A 25,381-nucleotide genomic window follows, 5' to 3' on the forward strand; every position below is an offset into this window, starting at 1 on the left:
AAATTATATGATCCTATTAAAAAGTAAACTTTAAACATTAATATAAGAACCTGATAGTGTGAAAAGCCAATAACAATGGAATATTCAAATATTCAATCATACACTCAAATGATCAATTCAAACATTCAATCATACATAATTACATATATTCAACATACAAAAAAATTAAAAATTAATAAAAGAAATTTAATAAACACAATAATGGAAACTTGAGAGCATGAAAAAGCAAACAATATTATACCTCGGTTGCCAGGAGAGTCGATGCCAAAACACATAAAAAAGGTATATTTTAATTATTTTAAAAGTCAGAAAAGGGCCTATAGCCTCGGTTCCCTACAGAACCGATGTCATATCCCCCTTTGAAAAAGTATGTTAGTTCAAACGTTAGAGTACAAAGCAGAAATGTCAGTTGGAGTAGAGGGGTTTTGACATCAGTTCTAAGAATAATCGATGCCAAAAGATCTACATAGAGATTTTGTCAGACTACAGATAGGATTGTTAGTTGGAGCAAGGGATTTTGGCCTCGGTTGCTCTCAGAACCGAGGCAAAAAACCGTGCACATATATCTTTGTCAGCTAAAAAGTTTTTTCTTGGCATGTGTAACAGACTCTATGGCCTCGGTTGCCCTAGTAATCAAGGCCATATAAACTCTATAACTTCGGTTGGGAGAGAACTGAAGCATATACTTTTCTAATAATTTTAAAAATGTCACCACGTCACGTTATGCTTCGGTTTCTAGCCAATCAAAGCATAATGGACGCTTTAGTAGTTTTTTTACTAGTCATCATTTAACAAAACATAAATAATTAACTTTTATCTCTTTAGATCATTTAAGAAAGTGTAAAATAGCTTACTTCTAACTAGTTACGTTCCCGTGCCCGTTTTATGACATCTCAACTATCGGTGTTTTGACTAACATCTCTATGTCCTTATATATTAAATCTTTAAAATTAACCACTCATTTTATAAATTTTTAAATTATTGTAGATATTAAAAAAATACTTTTCTTGACAAATTAAATACTACTTAAAAATGAATTTTAAAGACAAAAAAACATATAAAATAAGGAATGAGAAAACCGTTCAGAATTTTAAGAAGAATCGAATTATGTACTGGTATAACAAATTTTATTTAAACACGATGAATTCTGCTCGAGTTTTGAACCCGAACTTATATCAGTTACAGTAAACGAGTCATTTATGCATTACAAATAAAGAAAAAAAAACAGAGTGGTGTGTCAATGCAACATAATGGTCATAATTACTTTTGATGGCAAGTTTCTTTGTTTTCGAGGTATTATTGGTCAGTTTTTGTACGATGTTGTACGGACGAAGTTGACGTGTTTCTAACACTGTACCGTTTTCTCTATTTTTAACTGTGATGCTGTGCCACCACAGTTCCTGCACCACCACCACCCTCCCACTTTCCTTTTCTCCTTTCCCATGTTTCACTTTTCACACTTCCTAAATATCAAACTACCTTAACTACAATTTACAAACATTATTATCATGCCATTAAACCAAAACCAGTCTTTCACCATTCATCCTCACTGTTTTTCGCTATTTTTATCACCACCTTTACGTAAATACCACTTCATTTTATGTTTCATGTGTTGGGGGTAGCAATGTAAATGCATAATTGTTTACTCTTCTTTCCCAAACGAAAATATCTTCAGAAGCCACTTTTTGAAGGTATCGAATAATTTTTTTCTCTGTTTTTTTATATTATTCGTAGTACAAAGAAGACGAGCAACGAAGCAAATTGAAGCTTGCAGTAATGATATAAATAAAGGTTTCCATATATATGGACTTCCCTGTCGTCCTTTATATGCATATTTTTTTACATGTCCCTTTATAGAAAAATCGAAGCATCATTTTCATGAATATTTTTTTATTGATGTGGAAATTTCTTTTTGGGTGGTTGGTGTGTTGTTTTTACTAAATGAAGCAAGGGATGAGGTTTGAATTTTCCATAACCATGTATAAAATAATTTGTTTCTTAATATGGTGTTGGGAACACAAGGTGGATGAATAAGGAAAGATGTTCTGTCTATGTGCTTTCTCTCTTGGCTAAAGATAGGTCAAATCCAACTCATTTTTCTTCAACGTATCTCAATTATGTAATGCCATTCACTTTTCCTTCTCTTTCTATTATTTATCTGCAGTTTCTGTGCTTTCTCTTTTGGGTTTCTTGCTTTCTTTCTATTCTCCCCTTATTTTCTCTCTTTCCCATTCCTTTTCTAGCCTCTAACCCTTTACTATTCCTAGCTTCTTCTCTTGGTTACCAAGATTTCCTTTGATTTTGCCAATTTGGTGCAAATCTTCTTCCTTTTCCTAGCTCAACTTTTTCCTTTACTTACCCAGAGAGGCCTGCTTGCGTTTTCTTCCTGGTGAGTATCTAAGCAGCAGAAGAAAAAAAAAGAAAAAGAAAAAAAAAACCTTTTCCTCTTTGGTGTTTAGATACTTTGCTGGGAAGAAGCTTGAATTTGCTCATTTTTTCCTTTCATAATGTTTGTAGGAATTTTGTTTCTGTCGTAGTTTTTGTTTTCTTCTACTTTTTCTTTGACTTAACTTCCATCCTTCATAAATATTTTACTTGTTTTTTGGAATTTAATGAACCCTTTGACTAGTATCACTTCTAATCTCTTGCATTTTTCTATCTGCTGCAGCTTTCTGTGTCTTCAAGTCTAACTCGGAGGGTTGGTATCTGCTGCAAATCTTTCCATTTTTCCATCATCACAAGGTTCAATTTCTTGGCCTGCTCTCTCTTCTTCACCCAATATAATATGTGTGCGCATAAACTATTTGTCTGGGTGTCTATGAAAGGAATTTTCTAGTTTCATATCTATTTTGGGGTACTGATGATTCTATGAGCAGAAAGTAGAAGAGATGGTGAGAGGAAAGACTCAAATGAAGCGTATAGAGAACGCCACAAGCCGGCAAGTAACTTTCTCGAAGCGGCGAAATGGGTTGCTGAAGAAGGCTTTTGAGCTATCAGTTCTTTGTGATGCTGAGGTTTCTCTTATCATCTTCTCTCCAAGAGGGAAGCTCTATGAATTTTCTAGCACCAGGTACCACTATTCTCCTCTTTCAACTTTCCCTTTTCTTGTATGAATGAATCCTTCCGCTTCTGGTAATTTTAGCACCCTTCTTGAAACCAAGATCAGTTACTTTAATCTGTGAGCTAGTAAATTTCATGCATACCTATAAGATACATATGCGTGTATATACTGTTATGTAGCTGTCCTAAACACGAATAAACAGTGGTGGACACTGCATATAGGTCTTGTTTTATTTGTTATCTGTACTTTTTGTATTAGTCTTTTGGGGTGGATTATGGGAGCTAAGCAAAGAGATTTTTATAAAAAACTTGAAATAATGCATGAACCTACACCCTAGAGAGAAGAGAGGGACTATAGTTGTAATATGATTGAAAGAAGAAGAAAAGAGAAATGGTGTGTCCGTGATTGTCTATACTAATTGGTGATTGTCCAGATATAATTACTTGACATTAAGAGACAAAATTGACTGTAGTTGGCAATGTTTGACATCTTCAATGAACTTGTTTAGAGCTTAACATAATGAAGCAATACTTCAAACCTCCTCAACCAAAGGTTGGTGGAATGAATAGAGGAACCTTGTTCCCTCAGTAACGGGCAAAGAATGAGCTTGTACATGTAGGTTAGTGATTTCTGATGTATCATATGTACTGAAAACTGACATTTACAATATTCATGGGATGGATGGAGAGAGAGATAAAGATATTCTTGTGCAGTACCACAAAACGATGATTTGATTCCTCCTGTAATATCAACTGATCAATAAGTATTTTATTTAGAACTCACAGTAGGGTCGACCCTACTTTTTATCATCGAACAAAGTGAGGAAAAACCTTAATGTGGTGTTCCAAAAGTAAAGAAAAAGAAAATATAATTCTATCTGCAAGAAGCTAGTGTTGTTCCATGAAATAATGTGCAGTGTGGTTTAGTATCACGAGTTCACACATTCTAATGTGTATATTATTATTCTTGGATGAAGAATCTATGCATAGAAAGTTTTTCTTTTCTGTATGAATCATCGTGCAGGTGCATTCATAACATTAAATACTAACATTATATGAATTATTATAGCCCTCTTATATATGTGTTTGTTTATTTCAAACTGCAAATGTTGAACTTAAGATCTACTCTATTTAGTAATCAAGTCCCAGTCAACCATGTAACTAAGAGTCATATGTGAGCTTGGTGTAGCTTTTATTACGTATATAACAACTTTGAAGTGACTGTTTTATGCATATATAGCCTTAAGTGATGTAGACAAGAAGATTTTCTAGTTGGAATTCAAACTTGGAGCTTCTCTTTGTTGGAACACTTGAAAATTGCACAGTTTTAACATTTCCTATAATAAACTAAGTTAAGGGTGATGCTTACAAAGCATAATGAAATGCTTCATAAAATAATTGAGTGTCTGCAAACCGACTTAGGAGTAAGAGTTAACAAACAACATGAAGATACTTATATATGAATATAACATTTTTCTATGCTTGTTCCTACAACTTTATTCATGTGGTTTTCTGAAATTTAATTTTTTAGTACTGTTCAGTTGTGTCTGTTTTTCCTTTTTTGAGGGGGGCAGAGGGGTATGGTGGTAGTGGTTGTCTCCCTTAATCAACCCTTTCTGAAATGCTAAGGAAACTAAACAAAATGAAAAATTGACTGAAACACAGAATGATGTGAGGAGACATGCATTCAGATGAACTTATCAATATTTCTTCTGATCCTTCTTACAGGAACAATGAGAAATATCAATTGAAAACGGAACTTCTTATACCTAAATAACAAAATTTTACATCTTTTTGCACCAGGAAAAACGATGCATATTCATATATATTTTGGATCACTATTTTTTTTCCTTAAGTTACTAGTTATCATCACGAACTTTTAAATTATCATTCCAAACAAAAGCTTCTACAGAACCTTGCAAATTATGCTATTAATGAGTATATGACTTAAACTCTCTAGATGTTGTATAGCTCAAACTTTTTTGTTGTAGGAGAAAAGTAGTTGATTATACTCTTTGCCAAGGTAAAATATTTTGCTACATTCATTTGGGACCAAGAAAGAAGATCTTAGTGAGGGTTGATGTCATAACAATGCTCAAATACTAAAATGGTTTCTTTAGTTAAAGCTTACATTCACTTCTATGTTTCTATGTTTTTTTGCATTTTCTTTACTGTTAAACTTACAACCATTTTTCTTTCCTTAAGAAGTTAGTCTTTGAATTTTATTTTCTCCTTCTGTCTTCTTTTTGCAGCATTTACAAAACATGTTGAAAGGTTTCAAAATTTGGCAACTAAAATATGGCAAAAAGTTATACATAGGCTTATGTGTTATGTTTTTTCTATGCACTTTGTTCTTATTATTTACTCAGTACAGATAAAACAACTTCCTTCTTAACTCAACAAATTGAAATGAGTAAACTATATTAGTAAAAGTAAAATGAACTACAACTTAATTTCTTCAACCTCAAAAGACTAGGGTTTCTTTTAACCCTATAAGAAAATATTTGTCCTACAGATTTCTTTCAGTCTTTTATTTTGATGCATTAATTTAATAACATTTATTAACTAAAAGAATATCAACATTTTTCTCTAATGAAAATTATTAAAGGGTTTTTAAAGTACTAAGACTCTAGCACTATATATTCAAGTTAAGGAAAATGTTCTATATTTGTATCTTATAAAAAGTTTACTTTATTTTTACTTTTTGATTCTGATTATAAAAGAGAACTTCTAAAGTAAAACACAAAATAAATTATGTTCAAAATTTCTTGTATAAATGTTTGACATTCTCTCAAGAAAATTGACAATACTATCTTATAGTTTGGTAGAAAGGAGAGGAAAGAAAGAGATAATTAATTTCAGTGGTTTGGTTTAGAGAGGAGATAGAAAAAAAAAACATATTTCAATTTTTTTTACTTTCTTTAAAATTGCTTAAATTTTAAAACATTTTCTCTTTATTCTTTTTACTTATTTCTATTAAACTAAAAACTAAACAATTAAGTTTATTTTTTTAGTTTATTGATACTCTACTTTTACTCTCTCTTTTTTCTTGTAAACTAAATATACCTGAGAGAGAGAGAGAGAGAAAAAAAACAGTACTCTGAAATCAAACACCGTTATTTTCTTTCCTTGTCATGATGTCACTCTGATTCAAAGAAGTATTTAATTAAATGCAATAGTTCAGCTTTAACACTTAAACCCTCCAATACTATAACTGCTTTTCTATTATAGTTCTCACAAAAGTGAACATCTTAGCATCTTTAATAGAGTTCCTAGTTTCACACAGTAACAAATAAGTGAATAAGTTTAGATATTATTTTCCATAAAAACTTGTATTATTTAGAAAAGTTATATTTATTAACTAATTAAGATTAAAGAATATTTGAAGAAATGAAAAATATTAATTTTTAATTATAAAATAATTTTAAAATTGTAGAAAATAATTAAATTGATTTAATGAAATAATTGGTAAGAATTTCATACATTAAATCAATATTGTCTTATCAATTTTTATTGTAATTTTGCATTAAGTTTAATATTCTGATGTTATGAATTGTTATGTTAGATGTCCAATGAATTAGTTATTTTATTCTAGTCTAGGTTCTGGCCTCGTGTTATATTAAGATACCCATAAATATGTAATCAGTCAATTCATATAGTTAAGATTGAAAATATAACTCAATAGTAATGAAAAAAAAATATATTGAATAGTAAAAATCACAAAAATTGAAGATACATTATGTCCAACTCTTGTGGATAAAGGAGTTAGTATATTCCTATACAATTTCAACACTAGAACAAGATTAATGATGAATGCCTCCAGCCTCGAGAACGAGTCTTTGTCGTATATATCTTAAAGTTAGTTTCCTATAATCTGAGGGTGTGTTTTCTAATTTTTTCAAACTTCCTATTTATAGGATCCAGGCAAGTTTGTTTGAATTAGACTGAACCTGAAATTTGTTCTTGATTTTTATAATTGAAGTAATCAAATATATTGACAATTGATTTTGTTGAGATATTTTTCATTCTTCAATAATTTTTGCTTATTTGCACAATATTTTCACAAATAAAAACCAAATATTTCTATTTCTCAATTTATTAAATAAAATTTTTAATTCTTTAAATAGTAATAATAAAAATATCAGTAAAAGATAAAAATAAACAAAATAAAAACAAAAACAATGATAATATCATTTAACAAAATACCTCAAACTTAAATATTGTCATGTCTTCATAAAAACTCAGGTTAATCTATCATAATAACTCAAAGCAAATGAGTTCTCATTCTTATACAATAGAAGAAAATTACACTTATAGTTCCCAAACTCAAGATAGGATGACATGATTTTCATTTTTTCACTTCATTATCCAAAACGATATAAGAAATAATAACTAGACTATTAAATTTAAAATATCAATAATCACTGACATAAAAACCTTAATTTTCTAAAAAGAAATAATAAAAATAAAAATAAAGAAAATAAAAACAATAATAATGCTAATTATCACAAATCAAAATATTGGTATATAGGGTTGGAAAAAAGGTTTCCTTTTAATGGTTGTAGTTGAAAAAAAGCTATTGATTCAGATACCCTTTCTGGAATAGTTTTATAGTCTTATAGCATGTTTGAATCTAATTAGGTTGTTTTCATGTAGTTTATTAGCTGGGTTTTTCATTTCTGTATATCTTTCTATTGGAGTTCCCTTAGTGTACTAGTGACTAGGTTTCTTCTTTTGCAGATAAAAAGTAGAAAATGCTTTTGTAAAAGAAAGAGAGGTAGCGTGTGAGGGGGTAGGATGTACTTAAAGGTTTACCCTTGGTTGAAAGAAATATAAATGATCAAAATAAAAAAGAAATAAGATAAGGGAAGATAAATAAATAAGAAATAAATCGTTGTTTGGTAGAGTAGAAATATATGAAAAATAGAAAGATTAAAAATAATAAAGTGGGTTCTACCATTTTCTTCTCCTCTCTCTCCTTTAAACCAGATAATTTAATTGTGAAAATGAAAGATAAAGCATGAATATAAAGTTTCTAAAAATTGTAATATTAGTAGTTAATATATATTGTGTATATTTTTGTCACATCTTATTTGGTGTAATGATAACTATTTATAGTACTAGTTATATGTTTTTGTGATATGTTTTAAATATCCTATTTAAAAGGTTTTATGTGACAAACAATTCCTCTAGATTGCCACTTGATGTACTTCATTTAGTCTAATATAAACCTAAAAGCATAAACTACTTAATTTATATATACTTCATTAATATATATGTCTATCTATGCTAGTGAATTACATTGGAACAAGCAAAACTAAGTTGAGTTTTAATACTAAAATAACTTATAACGGCATAGTTCTTGGTTTTTTGTGTTAGAATTTGTTGCACATTTCAAGAAACTATAAGAGTAATGAAGGAAAGGAGAGAAAAGCTTTAACTAAAATAAGTACAATAAAACAATGATACACTTAATGAAATACACTTTTAAAAGCTGTGTAACTTGCCCAGAAAACTTATAAATATTTTACTGGCAAAAGTATTTTACTTTTTTGAAGATTTGAATAAACATTTGACAAAACTAATGTTAGATGGCATTATTGTAAACTTATAAGTAGATATATTCTGTAAATCATTTTTATTAAAAGAATTTAATTTATTTTAAGAAGACATGATACATGTCCATAAACTTATAAATAGATGCCTTATGACAATTTTTTATCATTAATTAAAATTAATTTATTTTACAAAGCATGTCTATTTATAGCCATTGACTGAAAATACATATAGGCATATATAAGATACAGAAGATATACCTCTACTCTGCCAACCAATGTAAGTATAAAGAAAATTGTAATATTCTTTTAATAATGTCATTTTTTTTTAAATTTAAAACTCCTCCCAAAATCCTTCAGCAAGCTTAAAAATTTTGAAACTCGAAATTATGTATGGTTGGAATTAAGTTCATTTTATCAAAGTCTTGATATGAAGACATATTATGAAGTATGATTTAAAGGGACTTGGCTAAGTTTTGGTTTGTGATAACACTTTCTATGAAGTAATTTTCAACTTGATCAGTCTAGGGTTTTGCCTATCATGAAGAACCGTAATAAAACTGCTACAAGACACTCCAGAAATAAACCTTGTATGTGTTTGGTTGGATGAAATGAGGATGGAGAAAAATAAATAAATTTTAAGTAAAAAAAGAAGAAGAAAACTTTTGAATTATTTTATAGAAATCAATCTTTCTTTTCATTTAGCAATCATAGTTTCCCTTTAACAAAGGGAGGATTTTGGTTTCTTTCCATTCACCCTATCATTACATTAATTTATTTGAATCCATAAAGACTAATAAAAATGTAATTGTTTGTGTTGTTGTTCTTATTTACTTGTATATTCCTTTTAATTGCCTTTGTTTATGTAAAAGTAGGTATGTAAAAAGGTTGGAGATTCTAAATACTCCATATCTATTAATTATTATTGATAAAAAAAATATATTCTTTTGAAAACATTTTACTTTCAAGTTGAATTTAACTTTGGTTAAACATCAGTTAATTTTGAAGAAACAAACTTAATTTTATATGAGCTAAACCTTGAAAGTTTAAATTTAATCATTATTACGAAGAAGAAACTAAATAATACTCATCCACACAAAGCAATACTAGAATCATAAAAGAATATTAAGCAAAACTCAAGAATGACAATGAATTCTTATAGGGGTCTCTTTTATCTTAGCTGTCAGATTTCTTTTTGGGAATTAGCACTCGAACTTTTATAAAAAGAAAGAAAAATAAATGAGACATTTGAATATGATTTTCCCTAACCTTCACCTAAGGGCCCTTAAACGTTCATTCGTATTCAAATTAAAAGAATTAAATTGAAGATTAGATTAAATATGATTGAAGTTTAAAATACATAAACTTTCTCTCGAGTAGAAACCTTAATTCCTTAAAAATCCGAAATTAGAAAAAGTATTAAGTTTGAGAATGTGATTTTATCTTGAATCCTTGCTCCAATTTATCAATTTCCTTTAGAGATTTATCATGTCTCCCATGAATAATCAAATCATAGGAACATTGGCATTAATCAACATTGACATTCTTTAACTACAAAAATTAGTTACACATAGAATGAGAATCAAAGGTTCCATTACAAGTGATGAACTTTGCAACATCATTTCTATAAAACTGAAGTTTCACCTTAGACAGAAATTTGAGTTCTAATCTCACTTGCAGAACATGAGTTATGAGCTTTAGTTACTAAATATTTATGTGTTTCATAACAAAAATTTGAGTTCTTATCTGCTTGTGTTTCGTAGCTTACTTATTTGTAGTGTTGATGTACATGACTTTCCGTAATGATCTCTATTTATAGTGGTGCTGAATAACTCTATGAAACAAGTATCACATATGTAATCATGTTTTAATACGTGTAAGTGTACAAAATTTAATTTTAGTTTTTATACAAATGTAATTTGTGTTTTATCCCCAAACATAGAATAATGTAACCTCTTCAATATAGTAAAAATTATGTATGAAATTATTTTTTTTTTTGTTAAATATATATAATAATGTATTTATAACAAAAAAAATATAGATTAAATTCAAAATACACATAAAGAATAATAACATACTAATTAAAGATAAAAAATAAAAATTAAATATCTGTCTAATATATCCAAAATAGCTAAATTGTTTCACTAAGGGTTACCAAAACAGAAATTTTTTGTAATTTTAGAGATTGAAAAAAGTGTGATAGGTTTAATCATAAAGTATGTTCCCTTTTTCATTTTTGTGATTAGGGTTTCTAGCTTTCAATAGGAAGGTATTTTCAGAAGCTTTCGTTCTTTGGATGAATTATGCAATTAATCCTTGGTTTAACTTTAAAACTCTTCATCACTGATGGATTTGTACTTCCTTTTTCATATCTTATAACTTAAAAAAAAGTTACGTTTGAGGTGATTTTCTCAAAGTCATTATAACTAGCATTAAAAGTTTATTTAGGCAGAGGAACACATGTAGTTCCATTCTCGTTTATATATAAGTATACAGTTTGGAGTACTCAAGTATTTCATATATAATATTTTATTTACTTGTGACAATATTTTACAAAGAAGTTATATAATAAATTATTATGATTAAATAACTAAAGAATTATACATATGTAAGCATTCAGTCACAATATCTACATCTGGTTTTTCTTTCAAAATTTATCAGTCTTCATTTTTTTTCCATGTAAAGGGAGAGAATCCCCACATGGTTGAAAAACTCAGTATATTAAGGGGCTAAAGAGAAAAATTTATAATGATATAGCATGATAGAAGGGTTAAAAAATCATTTTTGCTTTCTTTGAATGTAGACATGTATAAGTGATTCTGTTAGAAATAGTTTGACTCATTTTAATTTTCAATTTTTCTTCAAGTGATTTTTTGTCATGGTGTGTTTGTTTTTTTTTTCATTTGTTTCCTTTCAAACATTGTTTGATCCGTAGTTTATGCTTTCAGTAGCTTTCAAACCAAACACTTATAGTTTAACCAAAGAAGAGATGAGAACAAGAGAAATTCACCCCATTAATATACGCTGATAAAGTATATTTCCTTTGTTTGAGAATCTGAAATTATTATTCAAAAGTAAATATATTCTAATAAGTTGTTATTAATCTTACATTTTATTTCAAATTTAACTATAAATTTTAATCTCACATTAAATATAGATGAAAAAGTTGATCACATCTTCTAAGAACGATACAGATTTATTCTCTTCAGTTTTGGATTAAACGTGGTATCAGCTTTTATGTGAGTAGATTTAGGTTTCATTGTTGTGAATAGAAATGCAAAAGAAGCTAACTTAACTAATAGAGGTTGGTTCACCACCCGTTGAGTATAATTAAAGTACTCACATATTTAATCAAACATTATTATAAAGATAAATAGTAGTTAGAAATTAAAGTGTTAATCTACATAATTTCACAAATAAAATTAAACATTCAAACTATTAAAACATTATTGAACTACATTTTAATCTTTAAGAAAATCAAATTGTTAATCTACGTAATTATAAATAGTAAACAATTATTATAAAAAAACTTATAAAATATAATAAAAAATAATAAAACATTATTATCAGTAGGTTATTAGTCAATCCATCTTTAAACTAATTCGAATTAGTTTAACCCATCAAAAGTGAGTTTGATTTAGTTTGATTCACATCTAAAAAACTGTTTTTTTTTTCAACCCAACCTTGTTTGAAGTTGTGATGAGTCGGGTTGATTCAGGTTTAAACCAATTTTGACATCTCTATTGTTAAAACTATGATGAATCTTGAAGAAAAAAAAAACTCATAATGGTATTAGAGTCTAGTTTATCTTGCTGGCCAGTTCAAACCAATACAATGAGTTAAAAATTCTAATTGTGAGGATTCCTTCAGTTGAAAGTTTTCCCAACAAGAGTTTCAAGCAAGTGTATCATATTGTAATATAATAGGAATATAAGAAACTCATTATTATATTTGTGATTGGAAATACTTCCATTCAAGGGGAACATACCAACGTGGGAAGAATTCACTTTGGAAAATTATTGAAAATCTAAGTCTAATTAGTTTCAGATTTGATAGAGATGAAAAACTTGAATACTTTATAAGAAATAAATATATTATTTTAAAGTTTTTTTTTTGTTGAAGGTATTGTCAAATATCTTATATGGAGTAGACTAAGATCTTATTATTTTTTAATCTCTTTACTTAATCTTCTCCCATCACCTATAGGAAGATGATTACATTGCAAAAAAAAGTATTAAACAAATGTTTTATAACAAAGTCAAGTTATATCACTTTTAACCAATAAGATACACTTATTTCTTATAATAAATCAAATTTTCTAACATAAGCTCATGAATGTATGAAGTAAAAAACATAATATATTTTTTAATCAGGAATAACTAATAATAAAATTAAAGAATGAGACATCAGATATACTGTAACTCGTGTACAAAAGTATAAAAAAAAATACAAATATACATAGAAGACAATTTGGATCCTGGATCGTCATTTCCTAAAACTAACATTACAAAAGCAACACTATCTCCGCAAAACAAATCATGTATTATATTAAAATTTATAATTCAAACCTAAATCATTACAAAATACTATTCAAATTATTTATTGTTCCCCTGAAATCTATATACACAAATAAAGATAAAAATATAGAGAACACCAAACATAAAAAAATATATTATAGTAACCATTTTGAGTTACTGTTGTAAAAAAAACCCACTTTCTTTTTTTCCCTAAAAGTAAAGAAAAATGTTTTTACATCACTATAATAATTGAAATCCTACCAAGATTAACATCAAACCATTATTAAATATTTATTATCCTAGCTAGTATTAATTGACACCAACAATTTAAACACACAAAAATCACCATATGCTTGTATAAAAGTTTATAGACAAATTTAGAATCTTCAAATTTAGAAGTTTCAAATCTTTAGAAGTTGCTAACATGTGTCTTAGAGTACGATATAGGAGAAGTTGAATTAAGAATACAGAACTTCAAATTTAGGTTGTAATTTAACTGAGATTACAAAAGAGTTTTTCCTTTTTTTAAAGGTCAATTGAATTTTAAATTTATAAGAATATAGAAATTTTAAAAAATTATTAAAAGGGTTTTATAATATAAAATTATAGGATTTGAAAGGATTTATGAATTTACTAACAATTAAAGAGTTTTAAGTATTTAAAAAATATATATTTTTGCCTTTTTCCAGTAAATTTATTTTTATCTATTATTCTATTATGTAAAATTCCATAAAAGGATGAAGTCGCAATTAGTGTGAATATAATGTTAAATGATCCGAGGTACGAACAAAGTTTGATTGTAGATTTATAGGTCATTAATAAAAGCAATAAATTGTTCTGAGGTATATCAAATGTTAAATATCTAATATAACAAATTAAGCATTCATTGTCTCTAAAAAGTAAACTGGGTTTGTTAAGTAAGAAACTACAAAATGACTATCACCATCAATAAGAATTAATGCAAATAAATGATAAGATTTGAATTTAGTAAAAGTAAACTGAATTTATTGAATAAGAAATTACGAAATAACTAACACAGTAAACTTTAATGCAAATAAATGATAAGGTTTGAATTTAAAAGTGTAAAACCAATACAAAATATTAGAACTAATTGGTTTTAGTTTATTATATTCTTATATTGTATTTAAAGTTATAATCTCAATTAATCGATAACTTCGAATAGAAAGATTGGTATACTGATTTAATAGGAAATTTATTACTTTGACAAAACAAAATAATAGAAATGGTTAAAGTAATTATTTTTAACAACTTTTTAATGTATACAAATCCATAATGATATTTACAACTCTTGATTGTTCAAAGAATAAAAGATTATTTGGTTTGTTTTTTTTTTTATAACTTTTTTAAAAACATTTATGGATACTCGTTGAAAATTTTGATTATAGAAAAAGAAATTTGCAGTAGTTTTTAAGTACATATCCATAATACCATTCACAAGAATAATTAAGTTTTTTGGAAGATTCAACAAACTTCTTTTAAAACTTAAACCCTAACCTTTTTAATTAACCTTTTTTAAAAGGCCTTTTCAATGGAAAGAGCTAGGATTTATGTTGTCAAAAAATGCTTCAAAATAAGACAAAAGAATTCTATTATTATTATCTAAGATTGAGAAAAGGTCTCAATAAATTTAGAAAAATCTCATATTTAGGTCAGATAGTCTCACAAATAATCTACTATAAAACTTGTATGATTTTAAATATCAAATAATCTATTTAATCTTTTAAAATCTTATTTGAATTGCAATATATTTTGTTAATTTTAAAAAATAAATCCTCATAGTCGTGATGAAATATTATATTTTTTTATTGTTTAAAAATCTTGATTGAATGTTTTTAAAATTATAGATAACATAGAGAAATGTTATAAATGGTGGATTGAACTTTGAAGAATCACCTACTTTCTTCCTGCAACTCATACTCTTGATATGCTAAGGAATATCATATTTCACGTTTTAATCTATTACAGAATTAATTATGTCTATGCAATTTACAATTTGAATTATTTCCTCCTTTACTATGGAATATTTATTAATTAGTTTGTAAAATTATCAGAAGTTAAATTTATGCAAAATACACCAAAATTGTGTATAGAAAAAGTGGGGTAATGGAAAAAACAGCATATATTAATTGGTTTTTTTCAGTTCAACAAAGTAGAAAGCTGCTTAGTATAATTATAAGTAAATAAGAACTAAATAAAGTACTGTCTCATCATTAAAAAGAAATATTTTGCTGCTAAGTTATAGAAGAAAAATAAAAATTGCTGAGGGAGACATGAAGATAATTTATTTGTAAATAATAGAAAAGCTTAAAAGTTAATGATTTTGTGATTTTTCTGTCTGATCTTTATTTGTTTCAACTATTTATATTGCATTGAAATTGTAAGTAGTAGAAAATTTTAATTTTTTAATTTTCTTAGGTTGTTTTGAAACAGAACATAGCCCTGGAAGATATTGATTATGTGTTTGTGATGATACAGCATACAGCAGTCAATAGAACGTTACCGCAGACATACCAAAAGTGAAACCTCAACTACATTCAGATCAGTTGAACAAAACATGCAGGTTAATTAACCACTTCCTTGTCTTCTCATGCTCATCAAATGTGTATCCTTTTAGTTTTATCTGTTTTTGGTTTATTCATTTCTTCTTTCTATGTAAGAATCTGTTTAGATATGTTCAATACAGTGAAAAAATTATCTACTTTTTGTGTGTTTAATTTACGTATTTATAATAAAAGAAATATGAAATAAATTCAAAATACAATTAAAGAATATTAACCAATTAACTAAAATTATAATATCTAATAATATAATATATCTAATAGATTAAAAAAAAGTGTTTTTTAAGTAAAAAAGCTCTATATTTATGATAAAAAAGGTTTTGAAAGCACTTAGCTTTTATCCAAATAGGTTTGAAGGATAAAACATAGAAGCCTTTGGTGTATCAATGATGAACACCAAAAGATAATGGCTGGAAAAAGAGGAAGAGAAAAAAATAATATATTAACGTTTAAAGATTGAACAAATGTCAACAAATTAAAGCAGAACATGGTTTATGTTGGCATAACATAAAGATAAGTTAATTGAAAACACAAACTCAAAACCATTATCATAAAATGAAAAGCTTCCATTCATTTACTTAGGGTTCAACTAGTTCACTAGAAAGACAGGTGTTTCCGTTCAAAAGTCCAAAACTAATAAACTCTGCACAAAATGTGTTGAAAACAGCGGTATTTGTTCCCTCATCTGCTAACCCAAAATGGGCACTATACGGAAGCGTAAAAGTAAAAGTGTATACATAAGAAAAATAACACCGAAAATTTTAACGTGGAAAATCCTCTCGAAAAAAACCACGGGACCTAGTTCAGAAAATTATCTTCACTATGAAAGTAGGATTACAGTGTTTCTCTCACTCTCTGAGGATCTCTCAATAAATCTCACCCTCTCAGATGGTATACAAAAAAACTCTCTTTTGCACACTCACAGTTTCTATTACACAGTGTCTTTCACCTCTCGGTGATGTTTCTCTCTTCACAGTAGTACCCGTGGCTTTCTCTCTTTCTCCTCTTGAATTCTTTCTTCACCGTTTGATTCTTGGTAAGTTGTGTTTTGCTGCACATTTTGCATTCATTTTATAATGAATGAAGGAAGAAAGGACAAGAAACATGGTTGGTGCATTGGAGCAATTTACGGAGCTTTAGCAAAGGTGGAAGACATTCTTCCTCAATATATGGTATATGAAAACATTGACCCTTCTTTTCAGCATGTGGATGGGTCCAGTTTTGTTTTTATCCAACAAAATGAACTTTTTTATTAGCAATAACTAAGGTATAAATAAACCGAATTAATATTAGGAATATCTCAATGTAAAATATCATTAAATACATTAGATATGAGATTTTGAAACTCATAAATAAACCACTTTTTAATTAATATCGTATCAGAGTTATGATTGGAGCTTTTCTTAGCGAGATCTATGTGGACATTATGTTCCATCTGTTATTGGACCACTATCGGATCACCCATTAATTCTACTCTCACGCTCGAGATGTCTATATCTCGGCATGAAGGGAGTGTGTTGAAAGTCACACATTAACTAGAGATAAGACCAAATTATAATATATAAGTGGAGTGCAAACCTTACTTTATAAGTCAGTTTTGTAAGGTTGAGTTAGGTTTAAAACCACCTTCTAATATATCTCTTTTCCAATATACAGATCTCACATATAACATTCAAACTCCCATAAAACTAAATCAAAATTATGATGCATCTTATAATCTATACTGATGCAAAACATTACAAACAAAATTCTATTTATTTAATATTGTACTAAGATAGATATAACATTCTACATGAAACATACAAATTTGCATAAAAAAAAATCTGAGGTCGAAAAAACCTGCCTAAAGCATCGTTTTTCACTAAAGTCTATAAGATATAGTTTCGTTTTCAATATAATTTTTTCTGATTATTCTAATATATAACCACCTCCATTACAATAAGATTGCCTAAGAAAATCTTAACCATAACATAGAACCATCATGGATTTCCTTAAAATAACCATCAATTTAAAATCCACCAATCTCAAAACATTCATGAGGTCTTCACCATGTTGTTCAAAAGACAGTGTCCAACCATCACAGTTTCCTTCAAAGACCAGCCAATAAAACCTATGACTCAAAACAACAGTATACCCAAAAGGTAATCCTTCATTGTAAAATTATTCAACACATTAAAAAATATATATAAAAGCTATAGAACTCCAAGTTCAATGAAAAAATGATGTTAATTAAGATAATTACGGATAGCCCACATAATAATATTTCATATCTTAAGAAGTTTGTTCCTCCAATAAAAGAAATAATAATGAAAATGGTCATTAGAAAGTGTAAGTTATGCACTTTCAACTTTGGAGAACCCTATTCAACTAAACATTAGAAAGAAGAAATGGTAAGGTTAATTAAATGAAATCCTCTAAAAGTTATAAGAACCCATCAGAAAAATCTACCAAACATTCTTCTCATTATCATTTTCTTACACAGCCACTACTAAAAATCTCCACTTTTGTACTCATGAAGACACATAACGAAGGAGAAAATGCAAAAAAGTGAGGAGATTTTGCAACAGAGGGAAGAAAAAATGAGGGTTGTGGGTTTTTTTAAAAAAATCCGAGTCTTTACTTTTTTTTCTTTTTTAAACCAAATTTTTCCTCTAAAAGTAGAGGAAGTACTAATTGTAAAAAAAAAATTAGAGTTTTGTGGTGAAAGAGAAGTTTTGAAAAGTGGTCTTTAGATTCATTTCTTGATGCAATTATTTCTAAATTCATTTCACACAGATTCATGAGATAAAAAAACATTTAAAGTGGTCTTTCGATGACTCAATGCAGAAGTAACTTTTTAAGTATTTACAATTTCATCTTCGTGTAAATATATACACTTTGCAGAAGTTAATTTTACTTGCTTACCGTATTTGCTTATCATAACACTCTTTCAACTTAAAGTGCTGAAATTTGAATAACTTGCCTGATATGTTGGCAGCAACTGAAGCAAGAAGCAGCAAACATGATGAAGAAGATTGAACTTCTTGAAGCTGCAAAACGGTGAAGATTTAAAAATTTTATTCACGTTGACAAATTGTTTACTTTCACTCACTCACAATGGAAGAACATGGTGCATTTGTGATTTCATTCCTCCAGGAAATTCTTGGGAGAAGGTGTGGGGTCTTGCTCCGTTGAGGAATTGCTACGGATAGAACAACAGTTGGAGAGGAGTTTAAGTAATGTTCGAGCAAGAAAGGTTAGCATGATTAACAAGCATGTATCATTTTTACTATTAAAATTTCTTTAAGTTATGATAGATATTTAAAAATCTCGACTTTCGATCTTCAGCTCCAGCTTTTCAGGGACCAAATTGAGCAACTGAAAGAAAAGGTAACATGTCTGCATTTCTTCTAAATGGTTGCAAGTTATTGCCTGTTTTGTATCACTGACAAGGGTAGAGTTCACTGCATTTGTAATTACAGCTTAGTGCAGTGAAAAAATGGATTTTGCTGTGGTTGAGAAAGATTAAAAGTACTTTTATTTCAATTTATGGCTTCAATCGTGTGATTTTGTGTTGAAATTCGTAAAGTACTTTTGTATAGTTAAACCAAACATGCACTTAGAAGCATATTTTGTTGGGAAAAAAGCTTTAATGGCTAGAAGGAAGTGTTTAATATTGGGAGAGGTTGGAAGATTTTGAGAGAAGAGGAAAGACTTGTATTGAGTGCTTCTAAACTTTTTGGCTTGTTTTCAAATGATACAACCATCCCCTATTTATACTAATGGCACCTCCTTAACCAATGGTTAGGATCTTGCCACTTCAACATTCATCTAAGGGCTATAATTTATTCTCTAGAACTTTCTAAAACATTCCTATAATTCTAAACTTATCTAGAGACATCTTATGCATAAGCATCTCTAGATATTTTTGTGGAACATTCTAGAATCCTTCTAGATAGGATTTTCTAGAATGCTATTTGGGCCTTTGCTAATATTGGGCTTTTATCTTTTAGGCCCAACATACAAAATCAATTTATATTCCAACACCCCCTCTTAAACTTGATTTTGTACTCCAAGCAAACTTCTCAACTTCATAAAGACTTCTTTCTTCAGCGGTTTGGTGAAGATATCTGCTACCTGATCATGTGTCTTCACATATTCCATTTGCACATCCTTGTTGCTGATGCATTCTCTAATGTAATGGTAACGGGTGTGGATGTGCTTACTTCGATCATGGAAGACTGGGTTTTTTGCTAATGTTATTGCCGACTTGTTGTCCACGAAAATCTTTGTTGCCTCCACTTGTGGCAATCTTAACTCCTTTAATAGGTTGCGTAGCCAAACAGCATGACAAACACATGAAGTTGCAGCTACATACTCTGCTTCACATGTAGACAAAGTGACAATAGGCTGCTTCTTGGACATCCAAGTAAAGGCTGTGTCTCCCATGTAGAACACAAATCCACTTGTGCTCTTTCGGTCATCCATATCTCCACTCCAATCACTATCGCTATATCCAACAAGCTTGTAATCGTTAGAAATGGAGTAGTATAGGCCATAGCTTGTCGTACCTTGGATATATCGAAGAATCCTCTTCGCAGACTTGAAGTGAGTAGTTGTTGGAGCTTCCATGTACCGACTCACGACTCCAACGGCATAGAGAATGTCTTGTCTTGTACAAGTTAAATAGCGCAAACTTCCAACAAGACTTTTATAGAGGGTTGGATCTACCTTTTCTCCCTCTTCATCCTTACTCAACTTGATGCCGCATTCCATAGGAGTACCAACTGGATTAGCATCATCCATCTTGAACTTCTTGAGGAGGTCTTTGGCATAGCTTTCTTGAGTAATAAAAATTCCTTTGTTTCCTTGTTTTACTTCAATTCCGAGATAATATGCCATAAGCCCCATGTCGGTCATTTCAAATTCCATTGTCATATCCTTCTTGAATTCCTCAAACATGCTTGGATTGTTCCCTGTAAAAATCAAGTCATCGACATACAAGCATACAATCAAAATATCTTTACCTTGAGCTTTGATATAGAGTGCATGCTCATATGGACACTTGATGAAATTCGCTTCTTTGAAGTACTTGTCAATCCGAACATTCCAAGCTCTCGGGGCTTGTTTCAACCCATAAAGAGCCTTCTTTAATTTCAAGACTTTATCTTCTTCACCTTTGACTTCATATCCTTGTGGTTGCTCAATGTAGACTTCTTCTTCAAGAACTCCATTTAAGAAGGCGGATTTGACATCCATTTGATGTATCTTCCAATTATTTTGAGCTGCTAATGATATAATAAGTCTTACAGTTTCTAGTCGAGCAACTGGAGCAAATACCTCGTCATAGTCGATGCCAGCCCTTTGACTATAGCCCTTCGCCACCAATCTCGCTTTGTATCTCTGAACTTCTCCTTTGGAGTCTTTCTTTGCTTTGTAGACCCACTTGACACCAATTGCTTTGTGCCCTTTTGGAAGCGAGGCTAGCTCCCAAGTATCATTCTTCTTTATTGCCTCGATCTCTTCATCCATTGCATTTCTCCAACTCTTCTTTTCAATTGCTTCTTGGAAGTTCATGGGCTCACAGTCTGCAAATAGACAAAATAAGGTAACATTGTCTAGATTTTCAGTTACCTCATAAATTTCTTGGAGACTTCGAAAACGTGGCATTCTTTCACTTGAGCTTTCATCATCTTGAATGGTTGTATTTGGTGAAGTGGGTTGAGTAGCAGGTGCCTCTTGCGGTTGTTGTTGTTGTTCCACATCCTCTTCTTCAATGCACGGGAAGAAGGTATGATCTTCACAGTTTGTCGACCAATCCCATTCTCCTTCTTCGTCAAACACTACATTCCGGCTGATGATTGTTTTCCTTGAATCAGGATTGTAGAGTTTGTACCCTTTGGAGTTGGCGTCATAACCAATGAAGATGTATTTTTCACTTTTGTCATCAAGCTTACTTCGTTTCTCATCTGGCACATGCACATGAGCTATGCTTCCAAAGACTCTAAGATGAGAAATACCTGGCTTTCTTCCGCTCCATGCTTCTTGTGGTGTTTTTCCACTAACGCTTCTTGTTGGAGAGCGGTTGGTCAGATAGACTGCACATGCAACAGCTTCAGCCCAAAACTCCTTTGGAAGTTTCTTGCTTTTAAGCATGCTCCTTGCCATCTCCAGGATAGTTCTATTCTTCCTTTCAGCCACTCCATTTTGTTGAGGGGATCTTGGCACTGTCAACTGTCGTCTGATTCCATTGTTTTCACAATACTTCTGAAACTCTTTTGATGTGAACTCTCCTCCATGATCGGATCTCAAAGCTTTGATCAGAAGGCCACTTTCCTTCTCAACATGGGCTTTAAACTTCTTGAAGTTCTCAAACACTTCTGATTTTTCTTTTAAGAAATATACCCATGTTTTTCTTGAAAAATCATCAATGAAGAGAAGGAAATAATTACTCTTACCGAGTGATCTTGGCTTGATTGGTCCGCACACATCTGTGTGTATGAGTTCTAATGGCTTTTGAGCTCTTGAGTCCGACTCATTTGGGAAACTCAATCGAAATTGTTTTCCAAGTAGACATCCTTCACAAACTTGGTTAGGGTGAGTAATATGAGGCAGTCCTTTCACCATTGCTTTCTTGAAGAGCAACTCCAATCCTTTAAAATTAAGATGGCCAAATCGAAGATGCCAAAGCCATGATTGGTCTTTGTAGCACATCTTGAGACATTGTGGGCCATCACTTTGAATGTTGAGCACAAACATTCTATTTCTTGTCATTGGCACCTTTGCAATGAATGTACTTGTATTATCTCTTATCGAAAGGTTATTATTCTTAAGTTGAATATCATAACCTTTCTCTAAGAGTTGTTCTAAGCTCAAGATGTTGCTCTTCATGCTTGGCACATAATATACGTTGGAAATAAATTGATGTTCTCCATTCTTTAGTCGGATGAGGACATTACCTTTTCATTTCACCGCCACCTTTGATTCATCTCCAAAAGCCACGTTTCCTTTTACTGATTCATCAAGCTCCACGAACATGCTTCTTTTCCCACACATATGGTTACTTGCTCCACTGTCCAGGTACCACTGATTATCCTCACCTCTATCTTGGCCCTTGTAAGCCAATAGCAAGGTACCATCTTCTTGACACCTTTCTTCAGCATAATTGGCTTTCTCTTCGACTTTATTTTTGTTAGGGGCTCTACATTCAGAAGCATAATGTCCAAACTTATCACAATTGTAACACTTGATTCGTGTCTTGTCATACCTTGAATTCGGATTTCCTCTCCCACGACCTCTGTTAGAGCTTTCTCCTCTTTGGTTATTGTTGTTAGGCCTTCGTCCTTGTCCACGCCCATATGCACGCCCTCGTCCTTGTTCTTGACTATAACTTCGTCTTGATTGGTTGTGTATTTTCTTCTTTTCTTGAATCAACGTGTGCCTTGAGGACTTGCTCCGTGATCTCTTCCTTCTTCTTTTTCTTTTCTTCATAAGCTTGCAACGAACCAAGAAGTTGCTCTATTGACATGGCCTCCAAGTCTTTTGTTTCTTCGGTAATGGTGACAATATGTTCGAACTTTGGATCTAATGATCTAAGAATTTTCTCCATAATTCTTACATCATCTAGCTTCTCACCATTTCTTTTTAGGTTATTAGTAACCGTTAAAACTCTTGAAAAGTAATCAGAGACTAGTTCACCTTCCTTCATATGCAAAGCTTCAAACTCTCCTCTCAAAGTTTGAAGACGTACCTTTTTGACTTGATCTGCTCCCTTGTAAGAGATCTTAAGCTTCTCCCATGCTTCCTTGGCTGACTTGACTCCAGAAATCTTCTCAAAAGTATCTTCATCTAATCCTTGATAAATTAGACAGAGAGCTTTCTTGTCTCTCTTCCTTGAGTCTCTCAAGTTATCCTTTTGAGCTTGAGAAAGACTCTCCAGATTCTCTGGCTCAATGTGGCCCTTCTCGACCACCTCCCAGACATCATGTGCACCAAGGAGAGCTATCATCCTTAAGCTCCAATTGTCATAGTTGCTCTTGGTGAGCATTGGGACTTGAAAGGGAACTCCAGTATTTGCCATTTCTATGAAGATCTTATGGCTCTTGATACCACTTTGTTGGGAAAAAAGCTTTAATGGCTAGAAGGAAGTGTTTAATATTGGGAGAGGTTGGAAGATTTTGAGAGAAGAGGAAAGGCTTGTATTGAGTGCTTCTAAACTTTTTGGCTTGTTTTCAAATGATACAACCATCTCCTATTTATACTAATGGCACCTCCTTAACCAATGGTTAGGATCTTGCCACTTCAACATTCATCTAAGGGCTATAATTTATTCTCTAGAACTTTCTAAAACATTCCTATAATTCTAAACTTATCTAGAGACATCTTATGCATAAGCATCTCTAGATATTTTTGTGGAACATTCTAGAATCCTTTTAGATAGGATTTTCTAGAATGCTATTTGGGCCTTTGCTAATATTGGGCTTTTATCTTTTAGGCCCAACATACAAAATCAATTTATATTCCAACATATTTGTGACCAATTATGAACCTGAAGGTTTGTCTTAGAAGCATCACTATTCTGTATTATTCTGTTTATGATGCCTGCAAAAAATTGTTTCAAGGTTCAATTCCTTTTCCATAAGTTCTGAAAGCTTGAAAAAATACCCTGTAAGAATTATATCAAAGAGATTCTGACTAAAGTGTTTGTAATTTTATTCAGGAAAAAGCCCTAGTAGATGAAAATGCCAAGCTCACTGAAAATGTAAGGCTAGCTGAGAAGGTAAAGTCACTGCAAAATTTGGAGTCAGTTCATTTGGAAGAATATTTTAAAACTGGTTTAATTTAAGAATTTTTTTCATTTTTTTCTATTCTTAAAATGGTAACAAAAATAGAATAACATGAAATTTTTTGTGATTATCAATGAAAATATAAAATATTTTCCCAAATGAGATATGCTCTTAGTCATCCCTATGGATTGTTGAACTTCAATTTTTTGAGGTGAAATTAATACATGAAACAATCCCCCCTAGTTTGCATATGTTGCTGGATATGCCAAAGTATCATAAAACAGAAATTTTCTGCAGCATGGCATGCATCTACAGCTAGCAACAAAGGATCAGAATGAAAATCAACCCCAAAACTGTGCAGAAAGTAGCCCAAGTTCAGATGTGGTGACTGAATTGTTCATTGGACTTCCAGATACAAGAACAAAAGGCCTCTCTCATCAGGTCTAGTAGAAGATTGTTTAATATCTGGCTATGCAAAATTGAAATAAGGGTAAGGTCTAGTTTTATCATCAATGTATATGTAACCTAGATGCTCTTGAAAAGAGAGTAATAGAATAATTCTAAATCTTCTTACAGTATCTTTCTGATAATCCTTCTAATTATCAATCACATGAAGAAAGTATTAATATTTTTGGTGTTTCAAAAGTGTTAAATGTTTTTGCATTTCTATTTGATACTTTCTTTATGAAGAATGAAGAAAATTATTTGGAAGGATGTTGTAGGATGATATATTATTTTAAGTGATAGTGGTAACTGTGTTGTGGGAGTGATTAGCTTAACTCAACAGTATCCTCAAACCTATGGGCTAAATGACCCTTTGTATTCATACTTATATTTTGGACTCCCCAGTTGTAAGGTTGTTGAATGCATGACTTTCCTTCATCAATTAGTCTTCTTTTATGGTA

General features: G+C 30.4%; 1 protein-coding gene across 2 annotated transcripts; it reads left to right on the top strand.

Moving 5' to 3' along the window:
* Positions 1-1,990: 1,990 nt before the first annotated feature.
* LOC108347109 (MADS-box protein SOC1) lies at positions 1,991-25,350 on the top strand. 2 transcript variants are annotated; one of them, XM_052868931.1, is made up of 9 exons: positions 1,991-2,119; positions 2,669-2,742; positions 2,877-3,070; positions 15,629-15,713; positions 18,689-18,750; positions 18,847-18,946; positions 19,039-19,080; positions 24,410-24,469; positions 24,774-25,350. In XM_052868931.1, exons 3-9 carry the CDS (start codon positions 2,889-2,891, stop codon positions 24,921-24,923), a joined length of 681 nt encoding a protein of 226 aa, XP_052724891.1. In that variant the 5' UTR covers positions 1,991-2,119; positions 2,669-2,742; positions 2,877-2,888; the 3' UTR covers positions 24,924-25,350. The 2 variants fall into 2 exon arrangements, with proteins under 2 accessions (XP_052724891.1, XP_017441727.1); XM_017586238.2 differs by lacking the exon at positions 1,991-2,119 and adding an exon at positions 2,181-2,389.
* Positions 25,351-25,381: the final 31 nt, after the last annotated feature.

Source organism: Vigna angularis, chromosome 9, assembly GCF_016808095.1.
Source record: "Vigna angularis cultivar LongXiaoDou No.4 chromosome 9, ASM1680809v1, whole genome shotgun sequence".
In the NCBI taxonomy this organism is placed as follows: Eukaryota; Viridiplantae; Streptophyta; class Magnoliopsida; order Fabales; family Fabaceae; genus Vigna; species Vigna angularis.